Source organism: Penicillium riverlandense (genome assembly GCF_028828495.1).
Source record: "Penicillium riverlandense strain IBT 135883 chromosome Unknown utg000001l_segment0_segment0, whole genome shotgun sequence".
Lineage (NCBI taxonomy): Eukaryota > Fungi > Ascomycota > Eurotiomycetes > Eurotiales > Aspergillaceae > Penicillium > Penicillium riverlandense.
This window is the reverse complement of record NW_026643194.1, coordinates 912,656-934,592: the sequence shown is the minus strand read 5'-3', so window position 1 is coordinate 934,592 and position 21,937 is coordinate 912,656. Positions and strand designations below refer to the sequence as shown.

Here is a 21,937-nt window from a genome sequence, read left to right as displayed (position 1 = left end):
AAGAATAGGTATGCAAGAAAAGTCTGTCGTGTCAGATCGTATACAAGATGATGATGATAGGAACATCACTGGATCATGTGGCCCATTTTCGAGATCTGTTGGGTGCCAGTCAGTATGAAAACAATCACTGGGGACAAAAACGAACCTTGGTCCTCAAGTAGCCTTCGATCTCAGAGCTCTTAATCCCCTTCTGTCCACCCGTCCGCCATGCCAGCGGAATCATCGGCACCCGCTCCTTCACCATTACTTCCCGGTTGGGGCCCTCAATGGCGCGGACCTTGTCGGGGTTATTCGTGAGCAAGCGAATGCCCTCGGGAATGGCATCGGCACCACAGCCAAGATCGGTGAGCATGGCCGTGGCTAACCCGTAGCTCCGCGCATCGGCTGGATGCCGCAACAAGAGATTGGCTTCCACCGTGTCAGACCCCAGGTCCTGAAGATTGTATGCCTTCAATTTCTCTCCTAGCCCGATTCCCCGTCCTTCCTGTCGGAGATATATAATCACGCCGCCCGCCGATTGTGACCGTAGCGATTGAGTCTCAGGCGGCGCATCGCACGAGAGGTCCTGCACGGGAAAGGACATCAACCGGGCCGCCTCATCAAGCTGCTCGCCGCAATCGCAGCGGGCAGACCACGCGGTCTCGCCCGTGTAGCACTCCGAGTGAATCCGCACGAGCGGCGGCTCAATTCGCGGTCGTGGTTGCGAGGTATGTGAGCCTCCCGTCTTATTCTCATCGTCCACCCAGCTGCTCGTTCTCCCCGGGTGCAATTTCCCCACATATGCGCCGCGGATCATGCGGTCCATCTCGGTTTCGCCCGGTCGGACACGGTCAAGACTCCGACTGCGGATGTTGCATCCAAAGACAATGGCCAAATGCTCCTTGTTGTCTAGGTCGTTGTGGTATAGGTGCAGGAACATCTCTGCTCCGTTGGTGGTCGGAATCCGGGCTCGGACAATACATTCCACTTGTGGGAGCTGTGGGAGCAACTTGGGAGGTTTCGTGTGTTCGCTCTTGTGTTGGAGGTTGGCTGCTTGGTTCTGATGCAGGACTCGTGTGGGGTTTAAGTCGAGGTTCAACGTGCCGCCCGGGGTGGCGGGAGGAGTGAATGCGGGCGACAAGAGAGATTCTGGGAGAGCCGGAGTTTGCTCGCCTGTTACTGTCCCGCTTCCCTGGCTAGCATCGTCGCGCAGGCCCTCGCCGGTCGTGGATGGCGGGGGCGAGTGCGGCGGGAGAACGGGTGAAGCGTGGGCCGGGAGGTCGGCCATTGCGACGAAGAGATTTGGGAAAGGGAGCGTGGGAATCAAGTCGCAATGGGTATTCTTCAATTAACGACAAGGCAATAAGAACATGACAAAGGAATTATTTAGAAGAGCGGAAGGCAGAAACTGGGGAAGATTTGCCATCCTTCAACACCTCGGCATGAGACCCGGCAACATGAGTCAGCAGGCCGTCAGTGCTTACTCTAGCAGCTTCCATCGCTTATTGATTTGGATTGGGGTTTTTTTGTATAGTAAAGTATCATGGATTTTATCACCATATTTGACTGTATGTATCATCATGCGAGTACAATACAAGATTCATTGCGGTCCCAAACGCCAAGCGCCTCGCTGAAATAGCACCATCGTCAGATCGTAGCCCTCGTTCCTCATCTGCTCGGGATATCTAACACGAAGCGGCGATCAACTTCCATCTCCTTGTCATCTTCCTCGCCTTCAAACTTCAGCCGGTAGACATCCTTCTTGGATCCCATGACTTCGGCACGGTAGAAAGTGGTGGTATCCGGGTATCGGGCCAAAACCTGCTTGCCAACCGGAAAAGAAGGCAAAGTGGCACCCATCTGAGGGATAGGAATGAGGGACGAAGCAGTAGTTTTGTAGACTGACCCCTGCTCGCCATTCTCATTCGGCTCGGGGTCCTGCACATCGTATCTGTAACAAGCGGTCAGACGGAGACCAACAGCTGGCTGGAAGTCCTTACCGTTTCTTGGATCCCTCTCCGGAAATACTCTTGATAATGCACTGGATGCCGTCGCCCTCGATGTTTTTGTTATGTTTGAAAACAACCTGAGCACCTACCACCAGCTGACCGGAGCGCTCGGCAATCGTGCCCTTGGAACCCTCCGTGCCTTCTTCGATCTTTACCGCGACGCCATCACCGCGCGCTTCCCGAGCCTGCGTGCTGGAAACGCTCGTGCTGCGCGGAACACCGCCCTTGCCACGACCGACCTTCTCAACTCCTGACGCACTGGGTGAGTCAGTGGCCGAGCCTTCCATGTCGGTTCTCTTCTTGCGAGACTTGGAGAGCGATGTCGATCGGTTCATCGGGGCTTCCGCCTCGGAGGCTTTGCGCAGCGCAGTGAGCAGCTCTAGATTCTTGATCACATCACATGGCTCGTCTTGCATGATCGAGCGCTCCTCCTCACTGAGTTTCTGGCTCTGGCGCAGCCAGGTGTCGAGCTGGTCATGCTCAGTCATGGAGGGTTCTATGCGGGCAGTGTTAGCGCATTCGGTGGTTATATTCATAGCAACAGCCAAGGGATTGCCTGACTAGACGTACTGTTCCCATCACGAGAGATCCTCTCCGCTAGGGTCTTGATTTGCACGGACAGAGATGCTTGCTGGTCGAACTTCTCTTTGGATTTGCGGATATCCTGGCAGATCTTGGTCCAAAGCTCCATCTCCTCATTGTTGCCGAACCCATTGTCACGGGGCCGAGGGCGATTCCGCGACATCTTGTGCGGCTGACTGTATGGAATATTTCGGGCTATAGATGTAGATAGACCGCGAAGACACTGGAGGAGGGGTTGCACGCAGCCAACGGCTGGGGTTGAGTCGAAAGGTGCGACAGCGGTGGTCCACTCGGAGAGGGCGGTGGCACTGAAGTCGGCGAGTGGACGGGCTCAGATGCTCATCGCGTAATCGAAGGCCCTTGGATACTTTTGCCGGGGCTCTGTGTTCTTGTTGTCTGGATTGCCTGGCCATCATGACAGGGTTGTTGCTGCTTATGTAATGGCGGTGATGCTTTCTGCAGGACAAAATGCTGTCCGCCATATGTAGCCCTAAGTACGGCATCTATTGTAGTTGATGCATATATATGTACAGGACGATGTCTGGCAACCCTTGGTGTTAGTTTTTCGTTCCGATGCTCACCCGTTACCGCTTTTTTCTCACTGAGTAAAATTGAGCACGCCACTGAGCAGCCTGAGTTAGTCAGTGATCATGCCGTACTCAAACTAATCCAACTGTTCGAAAGCCGCGACCTCCCCCTCGATAACTCCACGACTCCGGGTCACTCTATCGCTCTATCACGTTGTAGACGCTTGGCCCTTCGACATAGTGCTAGCCAGGCCCAAAATTCCTAGAGAAAAATGATCTAGTATACTTCCGGTGCGGCATCTAATGACATTTCTGGCCCTACAGATGCGATTTCTGCCTCTTTGCCCAACCTAGGTAGCCGCAATGCATAGCGCTAGTAGGCAAGCAATCCACGTTACGCTATTAACTTACGCTAACATATTTTTTCAATGAAAGATCACCTATCGAAACGAACGCTATATTCATTGCGCCCCGGCTTAGTACATTGTGAAAGTCTCATCTATACTTCTTATAAGAAAGAAAGAATACTTTTGCCATATGTCGACTAAACAGCCCTAAGATTAATGAACTATCTAACGGCATCAATATTAGCGATAGAACAATATACCTGACTTAACGCGCGGGGATGATAGAACTTTGTGTTTTAAAGGGCATCGTAGTTGAGAATTTTTAGCCAATTAAGGATTCGCAAAGGCGATGGTTCCTAATATTTTCGATGGCTAGGACTTAGTCACCTTTGAAGGTCATCGGTGATAGAAGATAATCATGACAGAGAAGAGAGTTAAACTTCGTCGATTTAGATTTCATAATTTTATTATGAAATAACTTTAACGAATGAGAATGGACTACTACCCCGTGTTCTTATAGCGTGGGCTTTCTGGTGGTCATCTTATGGCTTTGCAGATGGTCTCTCTAGCAAGACAGCCCCAGTAGCTGAACTCCCCTCTCCTCTCGTTCTTCCCCTATGCGTCATAGCCTTCGTCTGTGGCTCCGCAAATGGCATAATTCGGGAATTCTAGATCTTGCAGCAAACGTGAAAGGAAACATCCACTGCTCTGGCCAGATAAATGAATAGAATTACACAGACGTCCTCTGCCCGAAACCAATATAGAGAACGCTCTAGGCAAAAGGGACAGAATTATTAATCTTAAGATTAATCATGACTAGTTAACTAACTGGTTAGCCTGCTTATTGGAAGTGGGCGCTGCATCCCACCATACTTATAGACACCGATGTTTGCGCTAGATACCACTTATCGTAGTCTAGATCCTGACCAAGACCACTAGTCATCAAATAGCCTCTTCCCGTCTGTTTATTTACACAGAAATACCGCACTTGCCATCATAATACCCATTTATATTTTAATTTCAATTGGGGACTTGGTTGGGGACTTGGCATATTCAAGTAGTGACCAAGGAGGAAGGAAATTTAAGACATGACATTCAGCATGAGCTAACCAATTTAAAGTCAATCTATGACTAGAAGTTCCGAAGTGTAACCCCCATTCTTGAATCTTTCAAACCCAGGAGGGGGATTGCCGCTGTAGTCGATATACCGTCTTGGTAATTGAGCGATTTCCTCAAAGGACTTCCCGTGAACTAGCATATCAAAAAGGGTATTCGCTCTGTGAGGAGCTTTCAGATCTGGATAGCGGTAGTACCTTTGCACTTCTCTTCCAGATGATGTATGCCACCTGAGCTTCAAGGCCAATCTTCTCGCCGGATCTGATGCCAATGCCCCTGTAGCGTAATATTGTGGATGCTCCTGCTTATCCATCTCTATCTCAATCTTGACATTGACGATTCCATCCCCGAGATCTTCAAGTTTTGAAAAGAAAACGTTGCAGAAGTGCACCTTGAACTTGATGTAATCCAGCCGTGGATTGAGATTAAGGTGATAGGGGTATTCTTTGTCGCGGAATCGATCTTTCTCTTGTCTCCAACTGTAAATGTGCTTGTTGCTCTTCCTGAGAGGGGCGGTCGAGAAAGACAGAATTGCCTCCTTGCAGATTTGGTTGACACTCGTAATGTCAAGGTCCAGGTCGGTTTCTATATCCCGGGCTTTATGCTCCATAAGAGGGGCCTCAATAAGGATTGATTTGACTTCAGCAATAACCTCTGGCTTGAGCGGCGTTTGCTCAGTCGCAGCATTCTCTTGCTTCAGTAACCCACTTAATTCTCTGATAGAGTCCGCTTGATCTTCATCGGGTGGACCGAACTTTGTGAAACCACGTTCATCAAGTTCTCTCGCCACCTGTTCTGTTCTCTGTTTGGAAATCTCTCCTATCATCTTCTGTACCGAACGAAGTTCTGGGCCAAAAGGAATTGAGCTGGTGTCTGGGTGCGTTTTTGAGGGAGAGGCGCTCTGCTTTGGTCTTGGCCCTAGTCGTCTATCTGATCTTGTTGATAAAGAGATAAGAATGGCGACTAAAGCTCGAGGAACTGAGCCTGCTAGGGTATGGATCTTCGAAAAAGCCTCTTTAGATATGCCCTTGCGAGCTAGCCAAAGCTTTGTATCTTCATCGAGGGGTTGGTTAAAAATGATTCCATTCTTCTCCAACCGCCTCCACTGGAAGATCCTGCGAAGGATACACGTTGTTTCCAAGGCGTAGCAATATACGCCTGACAAGGATACTGCAAATGTAGCCCAGCGAAATATCTCAGAGAGTTGAGATTTAGTAGCATCCCTTGGCTGCCAGGCCTCGTTGGGAAGACGTGGGCAGCAAATAATGAGTCGGTGAGAGATCGTACCATTGGAACGTGCAATGTAGATGTCATGTTGAGATCCGTGAACCGTCAAGGCAAAACCCATCATTGAAGGTAAATCCATGGCCTTCTCTGCGCGGCGTCCATGTAAGAGAATCACTCTTGCATTACTGCAGTTCAGCAACTTCTGTTGGTGAGTACTCTGATCCCTTGTGGTCACAAAATCGTTCGACTTGAGGGCCTGACTCTGATCGGATTCGACCATCCATAATAGAGCGTTGTCGGTGTTAAAACCGCACTGTCCTAACGCCCATGGAAATCTGTCCTCGGTCTGCGGCGTATCCATAGAAGAGGCTTTTTCGAAAGGATTACGATCCACAACAAATCCGATCTTTGCGGAAAATGATCCCAAGAATGACGGATAGTCTGCTAGATCGGGGTATGGACCGACATCCTTAGCGTCTGCTGATATGGATTCCTTCACAGAGAGAAACAACGACTCGTTCCTGAGCGCTGCTTGTAGAGTAGACCAGATGTCTACTACTGCTTGCTCATTTCGGAGTCTGACTTGCTGCTCAGATTGAATAGCCTCCATTTTGGCTTGATTTCCTCTGAATATCAAAGACCAGTAGCTGATTTGCTCATCAGGGCTGATTTGAGGTAAGCTTGTAAAAGCTATCCTGATTGTGCGATGACAAGACTGGTTCTGCTTTAATGGTGTCATGACATTCAACCCAAAGCTCTTGAATTGACCGAAAAGAGATTCATCTCCATGTGGTCTATTCAGAAAGCCATGATGGGTCCGGAAAGCTTTAAAAAAAAGCGCCTCAAGGAGGTTCATCTTGGTGTCAGCCCATTGTTTGTTCTCCTTCTCACTCCCTGATTGGGGTAAAGTCCATAGGCGAATGAAGTTTGCAGTCCTATGACCGTTTCCGATCCAGAGAATGAAGTGATGAAGACTTGTATGGTGGCCTTCCTGAATGTCTCGCCGATGATCACCTCGAATACGCACACTTGCCTGGAAGCTTTGTCCAACATATTGTCGGAAGTATTCGTCATTCCGATCATCTGTGACATAATTAGTGTAGCCTGAACCGCCAGCCCAAGGTGAATTTTGCCTTCCTCGAACTTGGTCAAGCAGTTTTCTTGTGATCTTGTTTTGTTGAAGAGGGAGAATTTCACGGTCGACATGGGAAACCAGCTCAGATGTAACTTTTCTTGTGCCTCCATGTAAATCAACTTGTCGGATGTAATATTCTGGGTCGAATCCGGCGAGACGTTTCTCGAGAATGTCCGCGAGTAGCTCCTCGCAAAGCGACTCAAGTCGAGGCAGTTCGAAGCTATCTTGAAGAATGACGTTCTCAATTCTATCATCAGCTTCTCACATCCTCTGATGTTTGAATTCAGCTACCCACATTCTTGATATTGTCTGGAATCGCCATCCAGTCTGCATCGCAGTGCTCCGGGGAGTGAATGGAAATGTTGAGAGAGTGAGATTGAAACAGAACTGAGACACCCCTGGAGGCCTTGGTATCTTTCCTTTTCGTAGATGTGGTGTAGGCGACTTCGGGGGCTTGTTTCCTGGAGACTGACGTGTTCTTGCATCGGTCTGTCTTATGTCCCTTCTGGCCACAATTCTTGCATCGCGGACATTTCGGGCAGTCAGTCACGACGTGGGCATCATCATGGCAGTATGTACATGGACACTGAGGACAATTCTGTCTAGTGAACCCCATAAGGCCACAGCTGGTACATACTCTTCGGTCTTCCCAGATAGCCATGGTTTCTGTCGATTAGTGGATCATACCACTATGCGAGGGGCAGGTAATAGAGCGTAGGGCAGGTATGGCAAAGGCTGGTGCTTCTTGTCAACGTTGTTGATGATAGGAAAATCGAGGAGGACGACGCATATGCGAAGGAGAAGTAAGAAATGGTGGTGATGTCTAAATATGTACTGGGTGTGATGAACCACTTTAAGGGTCCTTCCCTCAATTTGTTTCTCTTTCTTTCTTCCTCTTCCTCAATTTGTCTCTCTCTCTTTCTTTCTTCCTCTCCCTTAGTTTGTCTCTCTTTCTTTCTTGCTCTTCTTCAATTTGTCTCTCATTCTTTCTTCCTTTTCCTCCCCTAGCTAGGCTATTCTCATTAAAATGCCACCAATGGGTTTACATAGCCTGACCAGTTACACCAAGGCAAACATCAATTGGCGCCTCCAACAGGATAGAGGCAGGATTATTTAATGTTAACTCGTTTCATTCACGGGAGAAAGAAATTGGTCTACGAAGCTTTTCAATAAAGATTGATAGGGACCGAGACATCATCCAATCTCATTGAATATTAACCATTCTTGGACAAGGAAGGTGCTCGAATACTGGTCGGGTGTGCGCAAAGCAATTCGTCAGTTATGCTTCAGCCCCGAACAGGGAAGACCTCGTTGACAGTTTACCTTAGTAAGATCAACAAGAGGATTCAGCACGCCGTACCTGCAATCTGAGTAACCAGAAATTGGGCATGTATTGTTGCAATGCCCCCTCCTGGTTGAACAGTGCGAGATACTCCGCCGAGAGCTGGCCGAAGTAGACGCGTCAATGGCAGTTGGACACGATTAATTGCCCCGACAAAAGGCCGCAGCTCCGGCTGTCTCTGAGCTTTTGGAGCAGTTTCAAGCAGTGGATTCTGTGGCCATAGGCGTGGAAGAAGCTAGTAAGGAAGCTGGCGAAGGGGAGAAACAAGATTGTTCCCAGGGAGCAGTGAGATGATGGGAGCATGATGGGGACCTGAACAGGGGCGTGTATTCCTGGTCAATCTCGCCTCACTGTCATCCAAAAGACATCGCAGAAAGCGGATGCTGCGCCTATAATTCCTCGTGCAGGTGGACTATGGGCGCGTCGGGGCACCAATCCAGCAAGCTCGGTGATGCGAGGCCTCAGTTGTTCGAGGAACCAGGTGGAAGCAGGAGGCAGAGAGAGACCGCTGGTGCAACGAGGGCGAAAATTGGTGCAAAGAAGACTTGTAGGCAGTTGAATGTGGGCAGCTGGACCGTGTGGATCGGGGGAAGACGGTCACATCTCTCCTTTTGTTTTTCCTTTGTCATTATTTTTCGATATCTCGTCTGTTAGGCAGGCTGACACACTCCCGCATAGCCGCTGTATCTAAAGCAACCGACATCGGCAAATGAACTATTGATTGATTGACTGATTAACCATTCTTGGCTCAAAGAGACAAGCGCAACATCATCGCCAGTCAAGATTAAATTTTTTTTGCGGAGTAGATCCACACTTGATGCTTAAATATCCAACTATATTTAGTATTTTAGAACAAAAGAACATTCAATCTTTGCCTGGCTTGATATGTTTATTTAAGCATGCCGCTACTCCTTGCTGAAGAACCAATAAAAGGGCGGCTGGCCTAATGGCAAGGCGTCTGATTGTAAGCTTAGGGAATTGCTAGGGACACCCCCGTTTTCACTACGGGCACCCCTAATTATGTAATTACCCTTATTACATAAGTAGAATAATCATGTGATCTGTATCTGAATTTCATTCTCTATTATTTACATGATCTTCGTGTATGTCCAACTTCCCCACATATACTACACTTTGGCGCTGCCTTCTTCCGCTTCTGTATAGGCTCTCTATCAACATTTTGCTCTACCTCATCCCGCTTCCGTTTCCTAGGCTTTGGCAAAGGAATCAGTGGCTCTAATAGTGGAAGATATTCTGATTCACCGTCGTCTAGGCCTATTCGCCAGAATTGGTGGATATCTGTTAATGGAATAGCTTGATTGCTCTTCAATAAGCTAGAAACCCGATGTGCGCAAGGTAGACCCATAGTTCTTGTGAACGTATTTGTACAGGGAGGCAAAGGAGCTAGATCTGTAGCTCTTTTAGCTTTTGAAACTTGCTCACTAATTCGTCGAATCGAATATCGAGAGGTCCTAGTCAAAATATTAGTGAAAAGCTTTTGTGATGGTACTACTACCCTTTCAATTTGATCTCTTGCAAAATCATATTCGAGTGTAGCATGTTGGGCTTGTAAAGCTTGTGAAATCCTTTCAAATACAAGTAACATGTCCCCTGTTGAAGCTCCTATATGCTTTTTTAAGAAGGCATGTGAGCCTTCAACTCGGGAGGTCGCTGAATTACCTAGGTGTAGGTATTGCTGTGTCCACGCAACTATAAATTTCTCTTTATGGATTAGCCAAGTTTCCTCTATATAGCGAATAGGAGGGAAGGGAAATTGCTTCTTAAAATCTAGAAGCCTAGAATTATAGTCACTCTCTGTAGTCGAATAGATAAGCTGATTCCACGATTGTAGAAATTTTTGATGTCCGTCATTTGTAGAAAAGTGCTGCTTTGTTTTTTGGGTCACATTTTTATTAATATGCCATATACAAAGTAAATGTGGGTATGTAGGGTAGATAGCCTTAATTGCACCTAATAAAGCGAGATCTCGATCAGTACAAAGAACTGGTTCAAAGGGTAAGGGGTTTAGAAAAGAGAAAAAGGCCTTTAAAGCCCAAATATAGCTCTCTTCTTCTTCATTTCGCATAAAGCAGAATGCGATACTGAATGTTGAATTTGAAGGTGATATGCCAATAATATGTAATAGAGGCATTTGATATCGATTCGTTTTATAAGTACAATCTAGTACAAAAACCCTATTATATTTATTAGCGTATTTAATTGATTCAGGGTGTGCAAACATAAAAAAGAGGATACGTCCTTCTATATCTTGCTTTAAAGCATATTTCCAAGTATTTTCTTGTAAAGCTTTTAGTAAAAATTCAAGGGGGGTACTATTACCAAGCTTCTGTCTTCGTAAAGCATCTCGTGCATTATAAATATCCTTAGACGTAATAAGAGCATTCGGATCCTCTCGTTTGATTAGAGCAAGGATATCACGGGGTCTTGAACCAATCTCAGACATATAAAGAATGATCTATAGCTGCTCATCTGTAAATTTGCGAGCAGAAGGATGACCTATCATACTATTATTAGCTTCATGATTATGACTTGGGTTTCGTACCTTTAATTCCCACTTCTCACTATTAGGAATCTTCTTCCCATATAGCTTAAATGGACAACCAATCCGTCGTGTAGTTGTTAGTCGTCGTTTTGACCCTTCTGGCGCATTGATTCGATCATGATAAATACCACTGCGATCGCAGCCAAGAAAGACATTTTTATTCGCATTTGATCGTATAGTAGTGATAGCGTAGCCTTGGGAGAGAGCATGCTGACGCACAGAGTCTATTAATAGCTCTTTAGAATCAAAGATCTGCTCTGTAGGGGGCTCCATTTTGATGTAGATAACTACAGAGCTTCGAAATGAGGGGGGAGAGAGGTAGGATTTATAGTAGAACAGACTATAGAATGATGTTGCTGTGGTAATTCAGATACAGATCACATGATTATTCTACTTATGTAATAAGGGTAATTACATAATTAGGGGTGCCCGTAGTGAAAACGGGGGTGTCCCTAGCAATTCCCGTAAGCTTAATCTAACTTAGCTAATTATCGATGGTCACTAATAGTATCCAAGTTCAACGAAGATTTTCAGAAGATTTTCGATTCCTGCGTCGCTCTTTATTTTTTATTGATTATTAAATAGTAAGTTATTAATTAGTCTTTAAGAAGAGGAAGAAGAGGAAGAAGAGGAAGAAGAGGAAGAAAATAAAGATAGAATCTAAAATAATAAAAAAATGTAAACGAGCGACGCAGGGATCGAACCTGCAATCTTCTGAAATCTTCGTTCGCCGACTAGGGTACTTGTTAGTGACCATGGGTAATTAGCTGAGTTAGATTAAGCTTACAATCAGACGCCTTGCCATTAGGCCAGCCGCCCCAATGGGTAAGAGACAGCTTACAAAAGAGATATAAATTTAAGTTGTACAATTATAAAACTTTTCTTTTCCCTCTTTCAATTTCGTGACTATCTTTTGCATATTTACGATCTATAATCACCGTAAGCTTTTCCCAATCTGTCAGATCTCGGCAATCATATTTCGCGACTTTTTCGGTGGCTGCATTTCGATGGCATTTCGATCAGTATTCTCGACTGATCCTCGGAGACACACGGGCTTCGTCATGGGGGCTCGTATTTAGGGTTTTTTGCGTAGATCCGTTCGTGACTCTTTAGACCATCCGCGCGAGAGCACGTCTTCCCATAGTGTTAGCACACATGGACATAGTCTTCAGGGTTATAGCCGTCCCAAATTCAGGGTGGTGGTGTACCACATGCGCTGTCCTGTCGGATTTGGTTTGGAACCCTCTTAGAGCAGTCTGGATGCAGGCATGGGTACGGGAGCGTTACAACCCAGCCTCGGTAGAGTTGCGGCAATATAAAGCTGCTAGGATTTCGAAGAATGCCTTAGACAGCTGGATCTTAGATTATGCAAACAGGGATGAATCGTCCTGCCGAAGCACAACACTCACATCGTAGAAACGAGTGGATCATCCACGTAGACACGGGTTCGAACATTGTATCCTAGGTTGGCACATTGAGCGAACAGATCCACGAAATTGACGGAGTTTGTAGTGAGTCTATCCCAACCCGCCAGAACGAATATGATGTTGCGTTCTTCGTTGTGTCCTTCTTTGAGGATATTGAGACCACAGCATCGTATCGCCATCTTTGCGGTAGAAGGCGACTTGAACTGTGTATGAATGCGTAAACCAATAATGAGTCAACTCTAAATTCCTTATTCAGGTCTCGGAGAACCTGCAAGCTAAATGGCTAGATCTAGAATTGTCGTCATAGTTGATTAGTATTTGGACAAAGCCCTAAGCTAATACAAATCTATTGAGGTACGCCAAACTTATGTTTCCTGTCCAAATCTTCTAATCCTGCAAGATTCTAACTTCATGGTAGAGCGTGGAGCAATTTAGATTGGAAGTATATATATCATGACCCGCTATTATCCGCGCAAGAAAACGCCGAGGAGATCTGCCCATCTCTATACGCCTGGTTGATCTGGACTATGACCCCATACGTGCCACCGACAGCCATAAACACACCCAGCAAGACCAAAAGCACATGCAGCCCATAGATGACACGGGAGATTGCATTGCCTTTGAGATAATGGTCATGAGTATAAAGCCACAACCAACCAGGTAAAGACAAGGCCAAAGGCGCAAAGCACAAAGCACCAACCAGCGCTAGGACATAGTTAAAAATCGGAATCGCGCATGCGAGTATGAAGGAGATGGAAGCCATTCCAACCGTGCATCCTAGCCACGTCCCCCAGTGGACGAAGGTGTTGGCCTGCAGATGGCGTGAGTTGCGCAAGATTCGCACGAATAGATACTTGGCGGCAACGTGCACATAAAGACAGCCACTGACAATCAATCCCGGCAATGCGATCCCGTACGCCACCCGCTTGACTGTCGTGCCGGCGCTGCCCAGCGATGGCGAGGCAATCCACTTCCCACACCAGGCATAGATGACCAGGCTGAAAGTCAAGTACGATGCTGTCACGAGGCTCATGCTGAGATACACCGCTTTAGGGTAATCCTTTGGCTTGCGCATCTCCGAAATGACGGGCAGAAAGGCAGAGGTTGCGGCACTAGAGACAAAGATCGTGGCAGCAGCTGTGATTCCTGTTGTAAAGCTAGGATTGCCAATTGCTTGATACCCTAGGTCAAAGTCACCAGTCTGAGGCGCTGCTGCTGGCCGATCTCTCGTGGTAACGCCGATGCTAGAGGAATATATATTAGCATTGGGAGAGGATAGACAGCAGGCGATGAACCTACACAATGATAAAAACCGCGATATAGACACTCGCGAAGCCAATCCATGTAAGCCAGCCAATATGGGAGAATTTGCGCACGCTTGCACATATAACGATAATCACAGTTGCGATGAATGTGAACCAGACAGTACAGACAGCATGAAGAGATAATGCATTCAAAGCTGTCGATACACCAATGATGCCAGACGCGGCCACGATCACGTAGCTAAGTGTAAACAATAGTCCGACGATTTCTTTCGTAACAGCTCCGCCAACAACCTGGGCCATGTCGGCGACGGAATGGCAGCCTGGGTGTTTATTGCGGAAATTGCCTTGGATGATTGCACAGTAGGCATTGAGGACTGTCCAGCCTACGACGTTGATCGCTCCAGGGAAGGCTCCCAGCTCATACATTAGAGAAGGGATTGAGAGTACGCCAGTAGCGAAAATAACTGTGCGCTTATGGTTAAATTAAAGTGCAGCGCAGTCACAAGGACGTCTTTACTTACTTTTCAAGAAGATGATGGCTGCCCGAATCCAGCTCACCGTCCTGAAATTCACCTGTCCCTCACCTCTCTGAAACACCTCAAAGCTTTCATCCTCACCCTCCTTCGTGTATGTGGATGCTGGGATATCTTCAGCGTAGTTCACCTCCTTAATATCCTCGGTTTCGGTCGCCATGTCGAATACGAGCTCAGGTCAGATAGCAATTCCCAAACAAGTCGCATGCTCTCGGAACTGGAGAGGGTCGCAAGCGTAATATATAGACCAACCCCAAATCAAGATAGCGAATAAAGGTTTCCCTCAACTTATGACGGGGAACCCTGTCGCTCGGCTAACGACTCTGGGAAAAGCGATATCAGCATCAAGCAATGAAGGACATCGGGGCTGGGATGCTCCACTATTGCCCCCTATCCAAGAGTCTGATAAGGCTCCATGGCGGCCCATCGACCTATGATGAACGTCGTAGATGGTCCAAATTGGAGTCATTGCCACTTGCGGATAGTTGGGGTAGGATGAAAGGCCCGGGGAAGTTTGGAGTCTCCGAGAACGACCCCAACCCCCCGCCTTGTTATCTCGGGTAGTGGATTAGGAGACAACTCCAGAATATTTGCCGATAATTAGGCAAAGTAGTCACAGAAAAGCTTTGTCCAGTACCCATTCGTTTCCGATGACTCTGTTTCGTGGTGTCGCAGTTGTTACCGGCGCCGGTGGAACCGGTAAGAGACTGTGAATACAAGATGGCAATGTCAAGAGCTTATCTTGTCTCTTCATAGGCATTGGAGCAGCAGTTGCGAAAGCATTTGCTGCTGCAGGATGTGAACGCATCGCTATTACAGATATCAACGGGATATCAATCGAAGAGACCAGGGCAGCGATCTCTTCAGCCCACCCCAAGACACAACTGCTGGCTGTGACTGGCAATGTTGCAGATGACAAATTTGCAGAGACGTTTATCAACAAGGTAGTCAGCAAATTTGGTCGAGTAGACTATGCGGTCAATTGCGCTGGCGTGCTCGGCCGGTCTCTGCGCTCAGCAGAGACACCGGTCGAAGAGTTCGACCGCATCAACAACATCAATTACCGGGGCTGTTGGCTCTCTTCGCGTGCGGAGCTGAAGCAGATGGTAAAGCAGGAACCCCTTCCAAGCCATGATCCTGAGAGACCTCCGCAGCGTGGTGCAGTTGTGAATATTGCAAGTCAGTTAGGCATTGTCAGCCGCCCAACTGCCCGTAAGTTTTCATGATCTTCCATCAGCGCAAATTTGACGTTGATATATGATATGTTTAGCGTCTTATTGCGCCTCAAAATCCGCCGTTATTGGAATGACGCGCGCAGACGCTATTGATTACTCACAAGATGGAATTCGTGTGAATTGTGTTTGTCCGGGTGTTATTGAAACCCCGATGATCATGAAGGACACTGAGGTCAGGGAACGCATCACCCCCGCTATGGAGATAGCTCCCATGAAGAGAATGGGAAAACCAGCAGAAGTTGCGGATGCGGTGCTGTTTTTGTGCTCAACACAGGCATCTTTTATTCAGGGACATGCTATGGTGGTGGATGGAGGTTACGTTACTGTTTAGGCAGAACATTGAACCGTGTAAATTGACCTTCAGTGCGGATTTTCAGTCAAAATGCAACTCGATGGCAAGATAAATCGATAATATTTATTTCTTGTAAACGTCCCTGGCTAAAAGGGGACAAGAGGAGAATATTATTGCATCTTCTTCCAGTCAAAGTGAGTCTCCCAAGCATGTCCAGCCCTCAGAATTTTTTCCTCTTGCCACAAGCCGCCAACTAACTGCATCCCTACCGGTAACAGTACATCTTCATCCTCTTTGGCCGGTGCAGATCCAACCGGAATCGACATTGCTGGATGACCAGTCACGTCGAAGATGGCCGTGTTGATTGTGAGGCCCATACTTGGCTTCATTGACTCGAGAGGCAGACCTCGCTTGCCATGTTTTGGTGCCACAACTGGAGTTGTCGGCATCACTAGGACATCAAACCTTTCAAACAACGCTTCGTACTTGTCTCGCAGTTGTCGTCCAATATTGACTGTCTTGCCGTACAAACCCGGGAAGTGTGATGATAAATAAAGGCCGTTGATGATGACGTTCTTCGTCGAGGGAAATGCTCGCTGGAACCCCTCATCAGTCCATGGAAGGCTTGCTTGTTGCTGTTCAGTCATGTAGAGCTCCCGTCGTCCAGCACTCTGACCGAGTAAAGTTTGCGTCCCTGAAATACGTTGCTGGATGGTCCAGATTGCTGGCCCGTGCAGGTGCTCTGGCAGCGATACTTCCTCGATGTTTGCTCCGAGGTCTTGAAACTTCTTCGCCGCTACCATTACCGTGGCTCTCACCGCAGGGTCAATTGCGCTGTGGTTGAATCCTTCAGTCAAAATCCCGATCTTAACTCCGTCCAACCGTGCCGGGTTCTGCTGTAGTGTAGCTGCAAATCGAGTGGACCCTGGCCTGGGACTACAGAGCGACTTGTCGTCTATACCATCGTAGCCACTCATCACATCTAGACATGTTGCGGCATCCAATGTTGTCCGTGTCAGGGGCCCGACGTGGTCATTCAGGGCATCGCCGCTGGTGATTCCAGTAAATGGAACCCGTCCATGAGTTGCCTTAAGGCCGACGCCTGCAAGAGTGTTAGTGAGTGCTTCATGGAAGTATCAGAAAGGAAGACTTACATCCACACAACGCTGCAGGAACTCGGATACTCCCGCCTTGATCTCCTCCAATGGTGATGTCTACCAGCCCGCCAGCCACCAAGGCCGCACCACCGGACGTACTCCCACCAGCAGAGTAGCCCTCGGCATGGGGATTTTCAACTACTCCCTGAGCACTGGTATACGAGGAAGTAGAATGACAGTAGTTCTCGCACGTCGACGTCCCGTGAATATCCGCGCCAGCTTCTAGCAGTCTCGTCACGATTGTCGCATCTGTGACTGGCGTCCAAGAAGGAGTGATGTCGCTTCCTAGTAGCTGTGGGACTCCGGCAACAGCAATTACATCCTTGAGGCTGACCGATTTCCGAGCTAATGGCCCCTCTGCATTACCCCTGATTAGAAACCGGTGTGCCCACGCCTGCCCTAGAACCTGTTCCTCTTTACTCGGCCGGCGCACATTTTCGCGTGGATACCGGGTCTGGTCTGGGATGGGCTGGTAGTCCGGCAGAGCAGCGACTGTCTCGGCGCAGTCATGGACCGCCGCCAGGAGCGTGTGGAAGTCCTTCGCCTCGGCGGGGTCGATGGTCAAACCGAGGGGCTTGAGGAGAGACTCCGCGTCACCAGGTTTGACTGGGTTGCCTCTGTAAATAAATGGATTAGCCGAAGTACTCTCCAATTCATTTTAGCTGTTTGGTTCTCACTCCGAAATACTCGTGAATAGAACCGACATGGTTATGCGACTTGAAATGCAGCACGTCAGGTACCAGGGGGTCTATGGAGACACAACATGTCTAAGTAATAAAAATTTTCTAATTTAATCGGGCTCGCCCGACATGCTAGATTCGGAGAGACCGACAAGTTTACCCAAACGGGGAGACTTTCCCAATCAGCCGGCGCCAAAATGACTCCAACATCGCGGGTTCCGCTGTTGGGGTCGTTGATAAACCTACTCCACCGGCAATTGTGTAGCTGTGTATGCTTCCGATGCTTATCTTCCCCGCATCGTCTCAATTGCACACATTATTCTTCATCCTGAATCCTTTTTTCTACCGTTTAATAACAATATGGCCCCAAAGCGCGTTCTTATCTCGTATGGCGTCGACGTCGATGCTGTGGCCGGCTGGCTCGGCTCGTATGGCGGCGAGGATTCCACCAACGACATCAGCCGTGGTAAGTGACTAAGTTTCGCCGGTCGCTGTCCAGAGGCATATTCTAATGTACCATGGAATCTAGGGGTCTGGGCAGGGACAGTAGGAACCAGGCGTCTGCTGAAATTGTTCGACAAGTACAAAATCAAAACCACCTGGTTCATCCCGGGCCACTCGCTGGAGACTTTCCCCGAGGACATGGCTGCCGTCCGAGACGCGGGTCATGAAATTGGGCTGCACGGATACTCGCATGAGAATCCGACCGATATGAGCATCGAGCAGCAGCGGGACGTACTCGACAAGACCTACCGCATGCTGACCGAATTTTCGGGCAAACCCCCGCGTGGGAGCGTAGCACCTTGGTACTTTTCATTTCTTATGCGAAAAATGTCCACCGATCTAACAATGAAGGGAATAGGTGGGAAACGAGCCGTGAAGGTGCCCAGCTCCTCCTCGACTATGGCATCGAGTACGACCACAGCATGAGCCACGAAGACTGCCAGGCCTATTATCTACGAACTGGCGACAGCTGGACTAAAGTCGACTACAGTAAAAAGGCGCACGAGTGGATGAAGCCTCTCGAGCACGGCCCACAGACAGGACTTGTTGAAATTCCTTCGAACTGGTACATCGACGATCTGCCGCCGATGATGTTCATTAAGAAGGCACCCAATAGCCACGGCTTCGCTAACCCGCGTGACATCGAGGATATCTGGCGCGACCATTTCGACTACTTCTATCGCGAGTACGACGAGTTTATCTTTCCTATTACGATCCATCCGGATGTATCAGGACGGCCGCATGTCCTTCTTATGCATGAACGGTGAGTGTGGGATTTATGACACGGGATATATACCTATGCTGATATATTTACAGCCTTATTGAGCACTTTATGAAGCATGAAGGCGTTGAGTTTGTCACTATGGAGCAGGTTTGCGATGAGTTCAAGAAGAAGAACGCGCCGCCTGCCGGGGCATTGATGCCTGCGAAGGCGGGTGCGATGTTGAAATAATGTGACTCCTAGTGAATTGCAATTTTATTTCTTGTAATAAGTAGTATCCCTCTTTTTGTTACGCTTCTACATCATCACTAGCGAATAGGCAGCTGATGTTATAAATATTCTCGGTTCGATATAGTAGGTCCAAAATCAAAGTATGGCCATGTACTGCTCCAAACTCTGACCAAGGACGTTGATGAAAGGCCATTGCGTATTTCTCCGAAATAGCCTCGCCCAAAGCTTCAGGACAGCCATTCCCAGTGCGGCTGGTTCGAGATCTGTTGGAGCGTCTGCGTCGGTGTCTAGGTCAATGGACGAGTAGGCTTCTTCGACGATGCACCGTGTCCAGCGGAGAATGCGGCTTTCATTTTCTTCATAATTGTTAGTCGCCTATAACACGGAAATGTTGCTGTTAGGGAATAGCGGAGGGGGAAGTCATACCGCTCAGAGCTTGATCAGGCCCCGCCTCGGAAAGGGTAAAAAGCCACTTGCTGAGCAGAACAGCGCATTCCAAGCTCGCGATAGAATGCCTCACACTCCAGAAAAAGGCTTGGCTGCGTGCGACATGGTCAATTCCCAACCGGACAGGAATACTGAGCGCATGGGCAGCGTAGATGAGAGCCGGGATTAAACGGTAGCTTCTTTCGGGACGGGGAGAGCGACGCAGGGCGTTTGCAATGCATGCAGGATCTCGAGTCTCCAGGCGGCGATGTGGACCCAAGTTCAGGGATAACCGTACATAGGCAAGACCGAGCAGCGCGCTGGAGGTGAATGGTATGGGCCCGTTGGCGTTGTGTGGATCGAGGCTAGACTCTGGGGCTTGTTGCCAGACAGATGTCCAGGAGCGAAGTGCTCGTCTGTGAATTACAAGGTGAGTGATTACACAATCTAAAAGTGGATGAGTTATTGCACTTACTCGAGTTTATTGAGCTCTTCAGTTGGCAGTGTGGCGGATCCATGGTTCCCATTTGGCAGGGAGAGTTCGCTCACAAGATGAATTCGCTGTAACAGTCCATGCAGAAGAATATAATTCCCTAGCGGCGCTGGGATAGGATCTAAGACGGCCTTTGAGGGCGATTTCTGGAGGAGCAAGGTCAATGCGTCCTGGAAGAACAGTTGCTGGGCGCCTCTGTTTCGCTGAGCAGCCTCCCATTCGCCGGCGGTGGTTGCAGTCCATTCGCTAGTGCAACAAGGCAGTCGCAAGTGGATCTCACTGCTACGGAGTGAAGGGTATGCATTGTAGGAAACGCTGTGCATGTGAATGAAGCAAAACGAGATCAGCTTCGTACGACGGATGGATTCCTGATCTGCCCAATCATGCCACTCGAGTGATGGACGTGGATCGGACCAGGACGCATTCTCCGTTAACCCAGCCTCGCGCAGATGTCGAACCAGGAGACTCTGAAGAGTGAATGCTTCCTGGACTAGTTCTGCATTCTCCCACGTTGCATAGCCCATCAGGACAAGCAAGCACCGGATGATTTCAATTTGTCTCCAAGAACCATATCCTTCTGTAGGCTCCTGTGAGACATCCCCATGACCGGAATACCGTGGGGCTCCAAACGGCACAGGAATTCCATTATTCAAGTCATGGCGTGGTTTTGGTGAATGACTTCGATGGCTTGCTAGTCGATCAAAGAGAATCGCCTTTGATACGCGGTAGATTCTGTCCGCATTGCGATGTTCAAATCTGTACTGGGCTCCGATAGTCATGAGCGCCAGCACCAGCTCTGGAGAATGCTCGTTGATGCGAAAAGTAGGTATATGAATGAACGGAAGATGAGGATGGAATCCCTCAAAGTACGAGGTGAGATACCGCGTCAATGTATGTCGGGAAGGCAATACAAAGTCTGGTATCACATGGCGGAATTCCTCGAGAGAGGCCGCCAACCGGAACCGCTGGTCCTCGGTGACATTAAATCTTGAAGTTCTCTTGGCAATTTGAGGTGGCTCTGTACGACAGTTAGCTAGAAAAAAGAACCAAAGAATTGAATAAATCTTACCCGAGTCCGACAGCGTCCCCAGACTTTGGTCACCTCGTGGGACAGAGGGCAGCCAGGACCTAAATGGCGAATCACCTCGTGATTCTCCAGGATTCTTATGCTGTCTCGTAGATTGCTCATGAGCAACTCCGTTCGGTTCCCGTACATCATCCGGGCCAGCTTCTTCCGCGGCTCTCTGGGGGGTTCCTCCATCACTGGGAAGCCATTCTGCCGTCAAACCAATAGAGTCCAGGAAGTGAGTGAAGTCCTGAAAATGATTCAAGCCATCTGGTAAATATGGAAGCGGTTGCGCTGAATAAGGTCAGTACCGTAATAGACAAAAAAAGTGCCTCCCTCGTCCGTACAAGTAGGATTATAATCACCCGGCAAAAGGAGCTGGGCCGCCTGCAGCATGTCGGGGTCATGCACCAGGCCCGGATTCGGCGGCAATGGTGGATTGTGATCAGAACCAGCCGGCAACAGAGCGCTATGGTCCTGTTCTAAATAGGGCCCCGGAGCCGGCGGTGGTGCATGCTGCGCGCCAGCCCACGGACCTGCAGCAGTGGGACGGGCCGTCGATGCATTATAGGGCTGCAGGATCGATGCAGGTTCGCTTGGAGGCGGAATAACACCTCGCCGCCGGTCCGGTGTAGTCCCCGTGGGGACGCCCGATTGGGCATTTGGTGAGGTGAGTCCATCCTGGTGCGCAAGGCGATCATGGCGCTTGAGCAGGTCTCTCCGAGTAAATGCCGCCCCACAGAAACAAATGAAGGGTTTCTCTTTGGTGTCTATCCATCCGTCAGTTAGCCGCTGGAATCCTTCTCAGGACCCAGATGCCCTAGCCCGACGACCTCGGATCTGGAGCAACTCACGAGTGCGGATATGGCGCTCCAGATGCTCCGTTCGCCGGAAGTTCCGACCGCAATGGAGACAGACTCGCGCCTTAGCCTCACGACGAACCCCTCTAGGGCCCTGGGGCGATGGGGACGGCATCAAGGCATTTGGGGTCTTCTAGTTATTGATGGAGAAGTTGCTTGGAGAAAAGAAACTGTGGATTTCCGGGGAGGCGGAGGTCGCACCCCAAATTCTTATCTTCTC

At 48.7% G+C, this 21,937-nt stretch overlaps 9 protein-coding genes across 9 annotated transcripts; 2 read left to right on the top strand and 7 right to left on the bottom strand.

Moving 5' to 3' along the window:
• Window positions 1-65: 65 nt before the first annotated feature.
• Window positions 66-1,267, bottom strand: N7474_000383 (GTP cyclohydrolase II; the record flags this gene model as incomplete). The annotated part of the gene is made up of 2 exons (XM_057191798.1): window positions 66-95; window positions 146-1,267. The coding sequence occupies 2 exons, from the start codon at window positions 1,265-1,267 to the stop codon at window positions 66-68; spliced, it is 1,152 nt and encodes a 383-aa protein (XP_057056751.1).
• A 380-nt stretch (window positions 1,268-1,647) lies between these two features.
• On the bottom strand, window positions 1,648-2,733 carry N7474_000382 (SAGA-associated factor 29 family protein; the record flags this gene model as incomplete). Its single annotated transcript, XM_057191797.1, has 3 exons — window positions 1,648-1,930; window positions 1,980-2,484; window positions 2,559-2,733. The coding sequence occupies 3 exons, from the start codon at window positions 2,731-2,733 to the stop codon at window positions 1,648-1,650; spliced, it is 963 nt and encodes a 320-aa protein (XP_057056750.1).
• A 1,831-nt stretch (window positions 2,734-4,564) lies between these two features.
• N7474_000381 (uncharacterized protein) lies at window positions 4,565-7,583 on the bottom strand (the record flags this gene model as incomplete). Its single annotated transcript, XM_057191796.1, has 3 exons — window positions 4,565-7,162; window positions 7,218-7,400; window positions 7,560-7,583. The coding sequence occupies 3 exons, from the start codon at window positions 7,581-7,583 to the stop codon at window positions 4,565-4,567; spliced, it is 2,805 nt and encodes a 934-aa protein (XP_057056749.1).
• Window positions 7,584-9,169: 1,586 nt separating this feature from the next.
• On the bottom strand, window positions 9,170-12,433 carry N7474_000380 (uncharacterized protein; the record flags this gene model as incomplete). Its single annotated transcript, XM_057191795.1, has 2 exons — window positions 9,170-9,233; window positions 12,237-12,433. The coding sequence occupies 2 exons, from the start codon at window positions 12,431-12,433 to the stop codon at window positions 9,170-9,172; spliced, it is 261 nt and encodes an 86-aa protein (XP_057056748.1).
• A 272-nt stretch (window positions 12,434-12,705) lies between these two features.
• Window positions 12,706-14,212, bottom strand: N7474_000379 (putative neutral amino acid permease; the record flags this gene model as incomplete). The annotated part of the gene is made up of 3 exons (XM_057191794.1): window positions 12,706-13,498; window positions 13,554-13,983; window positions 14,041-14,212. The coding sequence occupies 3 exons, from the start codon at window positions 14,210-14,212 to the stop codon at window positions 12,706-12,708; spliced, it is 1,395 nt and encodes a 464-aa protein (XP_057056747.1).
• Window positions 14,213-14,702: 490 nt separating this feature from the next.
• N7474_000378 (SDR family NAD(P)-dependent oxidoreductase) lies at window positions 14,703-15,618 on the top strand (the record flags this gene model as incomplete). The annotated part of the gene is made up of 3 exons (XM_057191793.1): window positions 14,703-14,751; window positions 14,809-15,264; window positions 15,323-15,618. 3 exons carry the CDS (start codon window positions 14,703-14,705, stop codon window positions 15,616-15,618), a joined length of 801 nt encoding a protein of 266 aa, XP_057056746.1.
• A 131-nt stretch (window positions 15,619-15,749) lies between these two features.
• Window positions 15,750-17,442, bottom strand: N7474_000377 (putative amidase; the record flags this gene model as incomplete). The annotated part of the gene is made up of 3 exons (XM_057191792.1): window positions 15,750-16,681; window positions 16,734-17,353; window positions 17,414-17,442. 3 exons carry the CDS (start codon window positions 17,440-17,442, stop codon window positions 15,750-15,752), a joined length of 1,581 nt encoding a protein of 526 aa, XP_057056745.1.
• A 334-nt stretch (window positions 17,443-17,776) lies between these two features.
• N7474_000376 (polysaccharide deacetylase family protein) lies at window positions 17,777-18,872 on the top strand (the record flags this gene model as incomplete). Its single annotated transcript, XM_057191791.1, has 4 exons — window positions 17,777-17,882; window positions 17,946-18,222; window positions 18,279-18,683; window positions 18,737-18,872. 4 exons carry the CDS (start codon window positions 17,777-17,779, stop codon window positions 18,870-18,872), a joined length of 924 nt encoding a protein of 307 aa, XP_057056744.1.
• Window positions 18,873-19,007: 135 nt separating this feature from the next.
• N7474_000375 (C2H2-type zinc finger protein) lies at window positions 19,008-21,832 on the bottom strand (the record flags this gene model as incomplete). The annotated part of the gene is made up of 6 exons (XM_057191790.1): window positions 19,008-19,228; window positions 19,299-19,714; window positions 19,774-20,809; window positions 20,861-21,151; window positions 21,205-21,627; window positions 21,712-21,832. The coding sequence occupies 6 exons, from the start codon at window positions 21,830-21,832 to the stop codon at window positions 19,008-19,010; spliced, it is 2,508 nt and encodes an 835-aa protein (XP_057056743.1).
• Window positions 21,833-21,937: the final 105 nt, after the last annotated feature.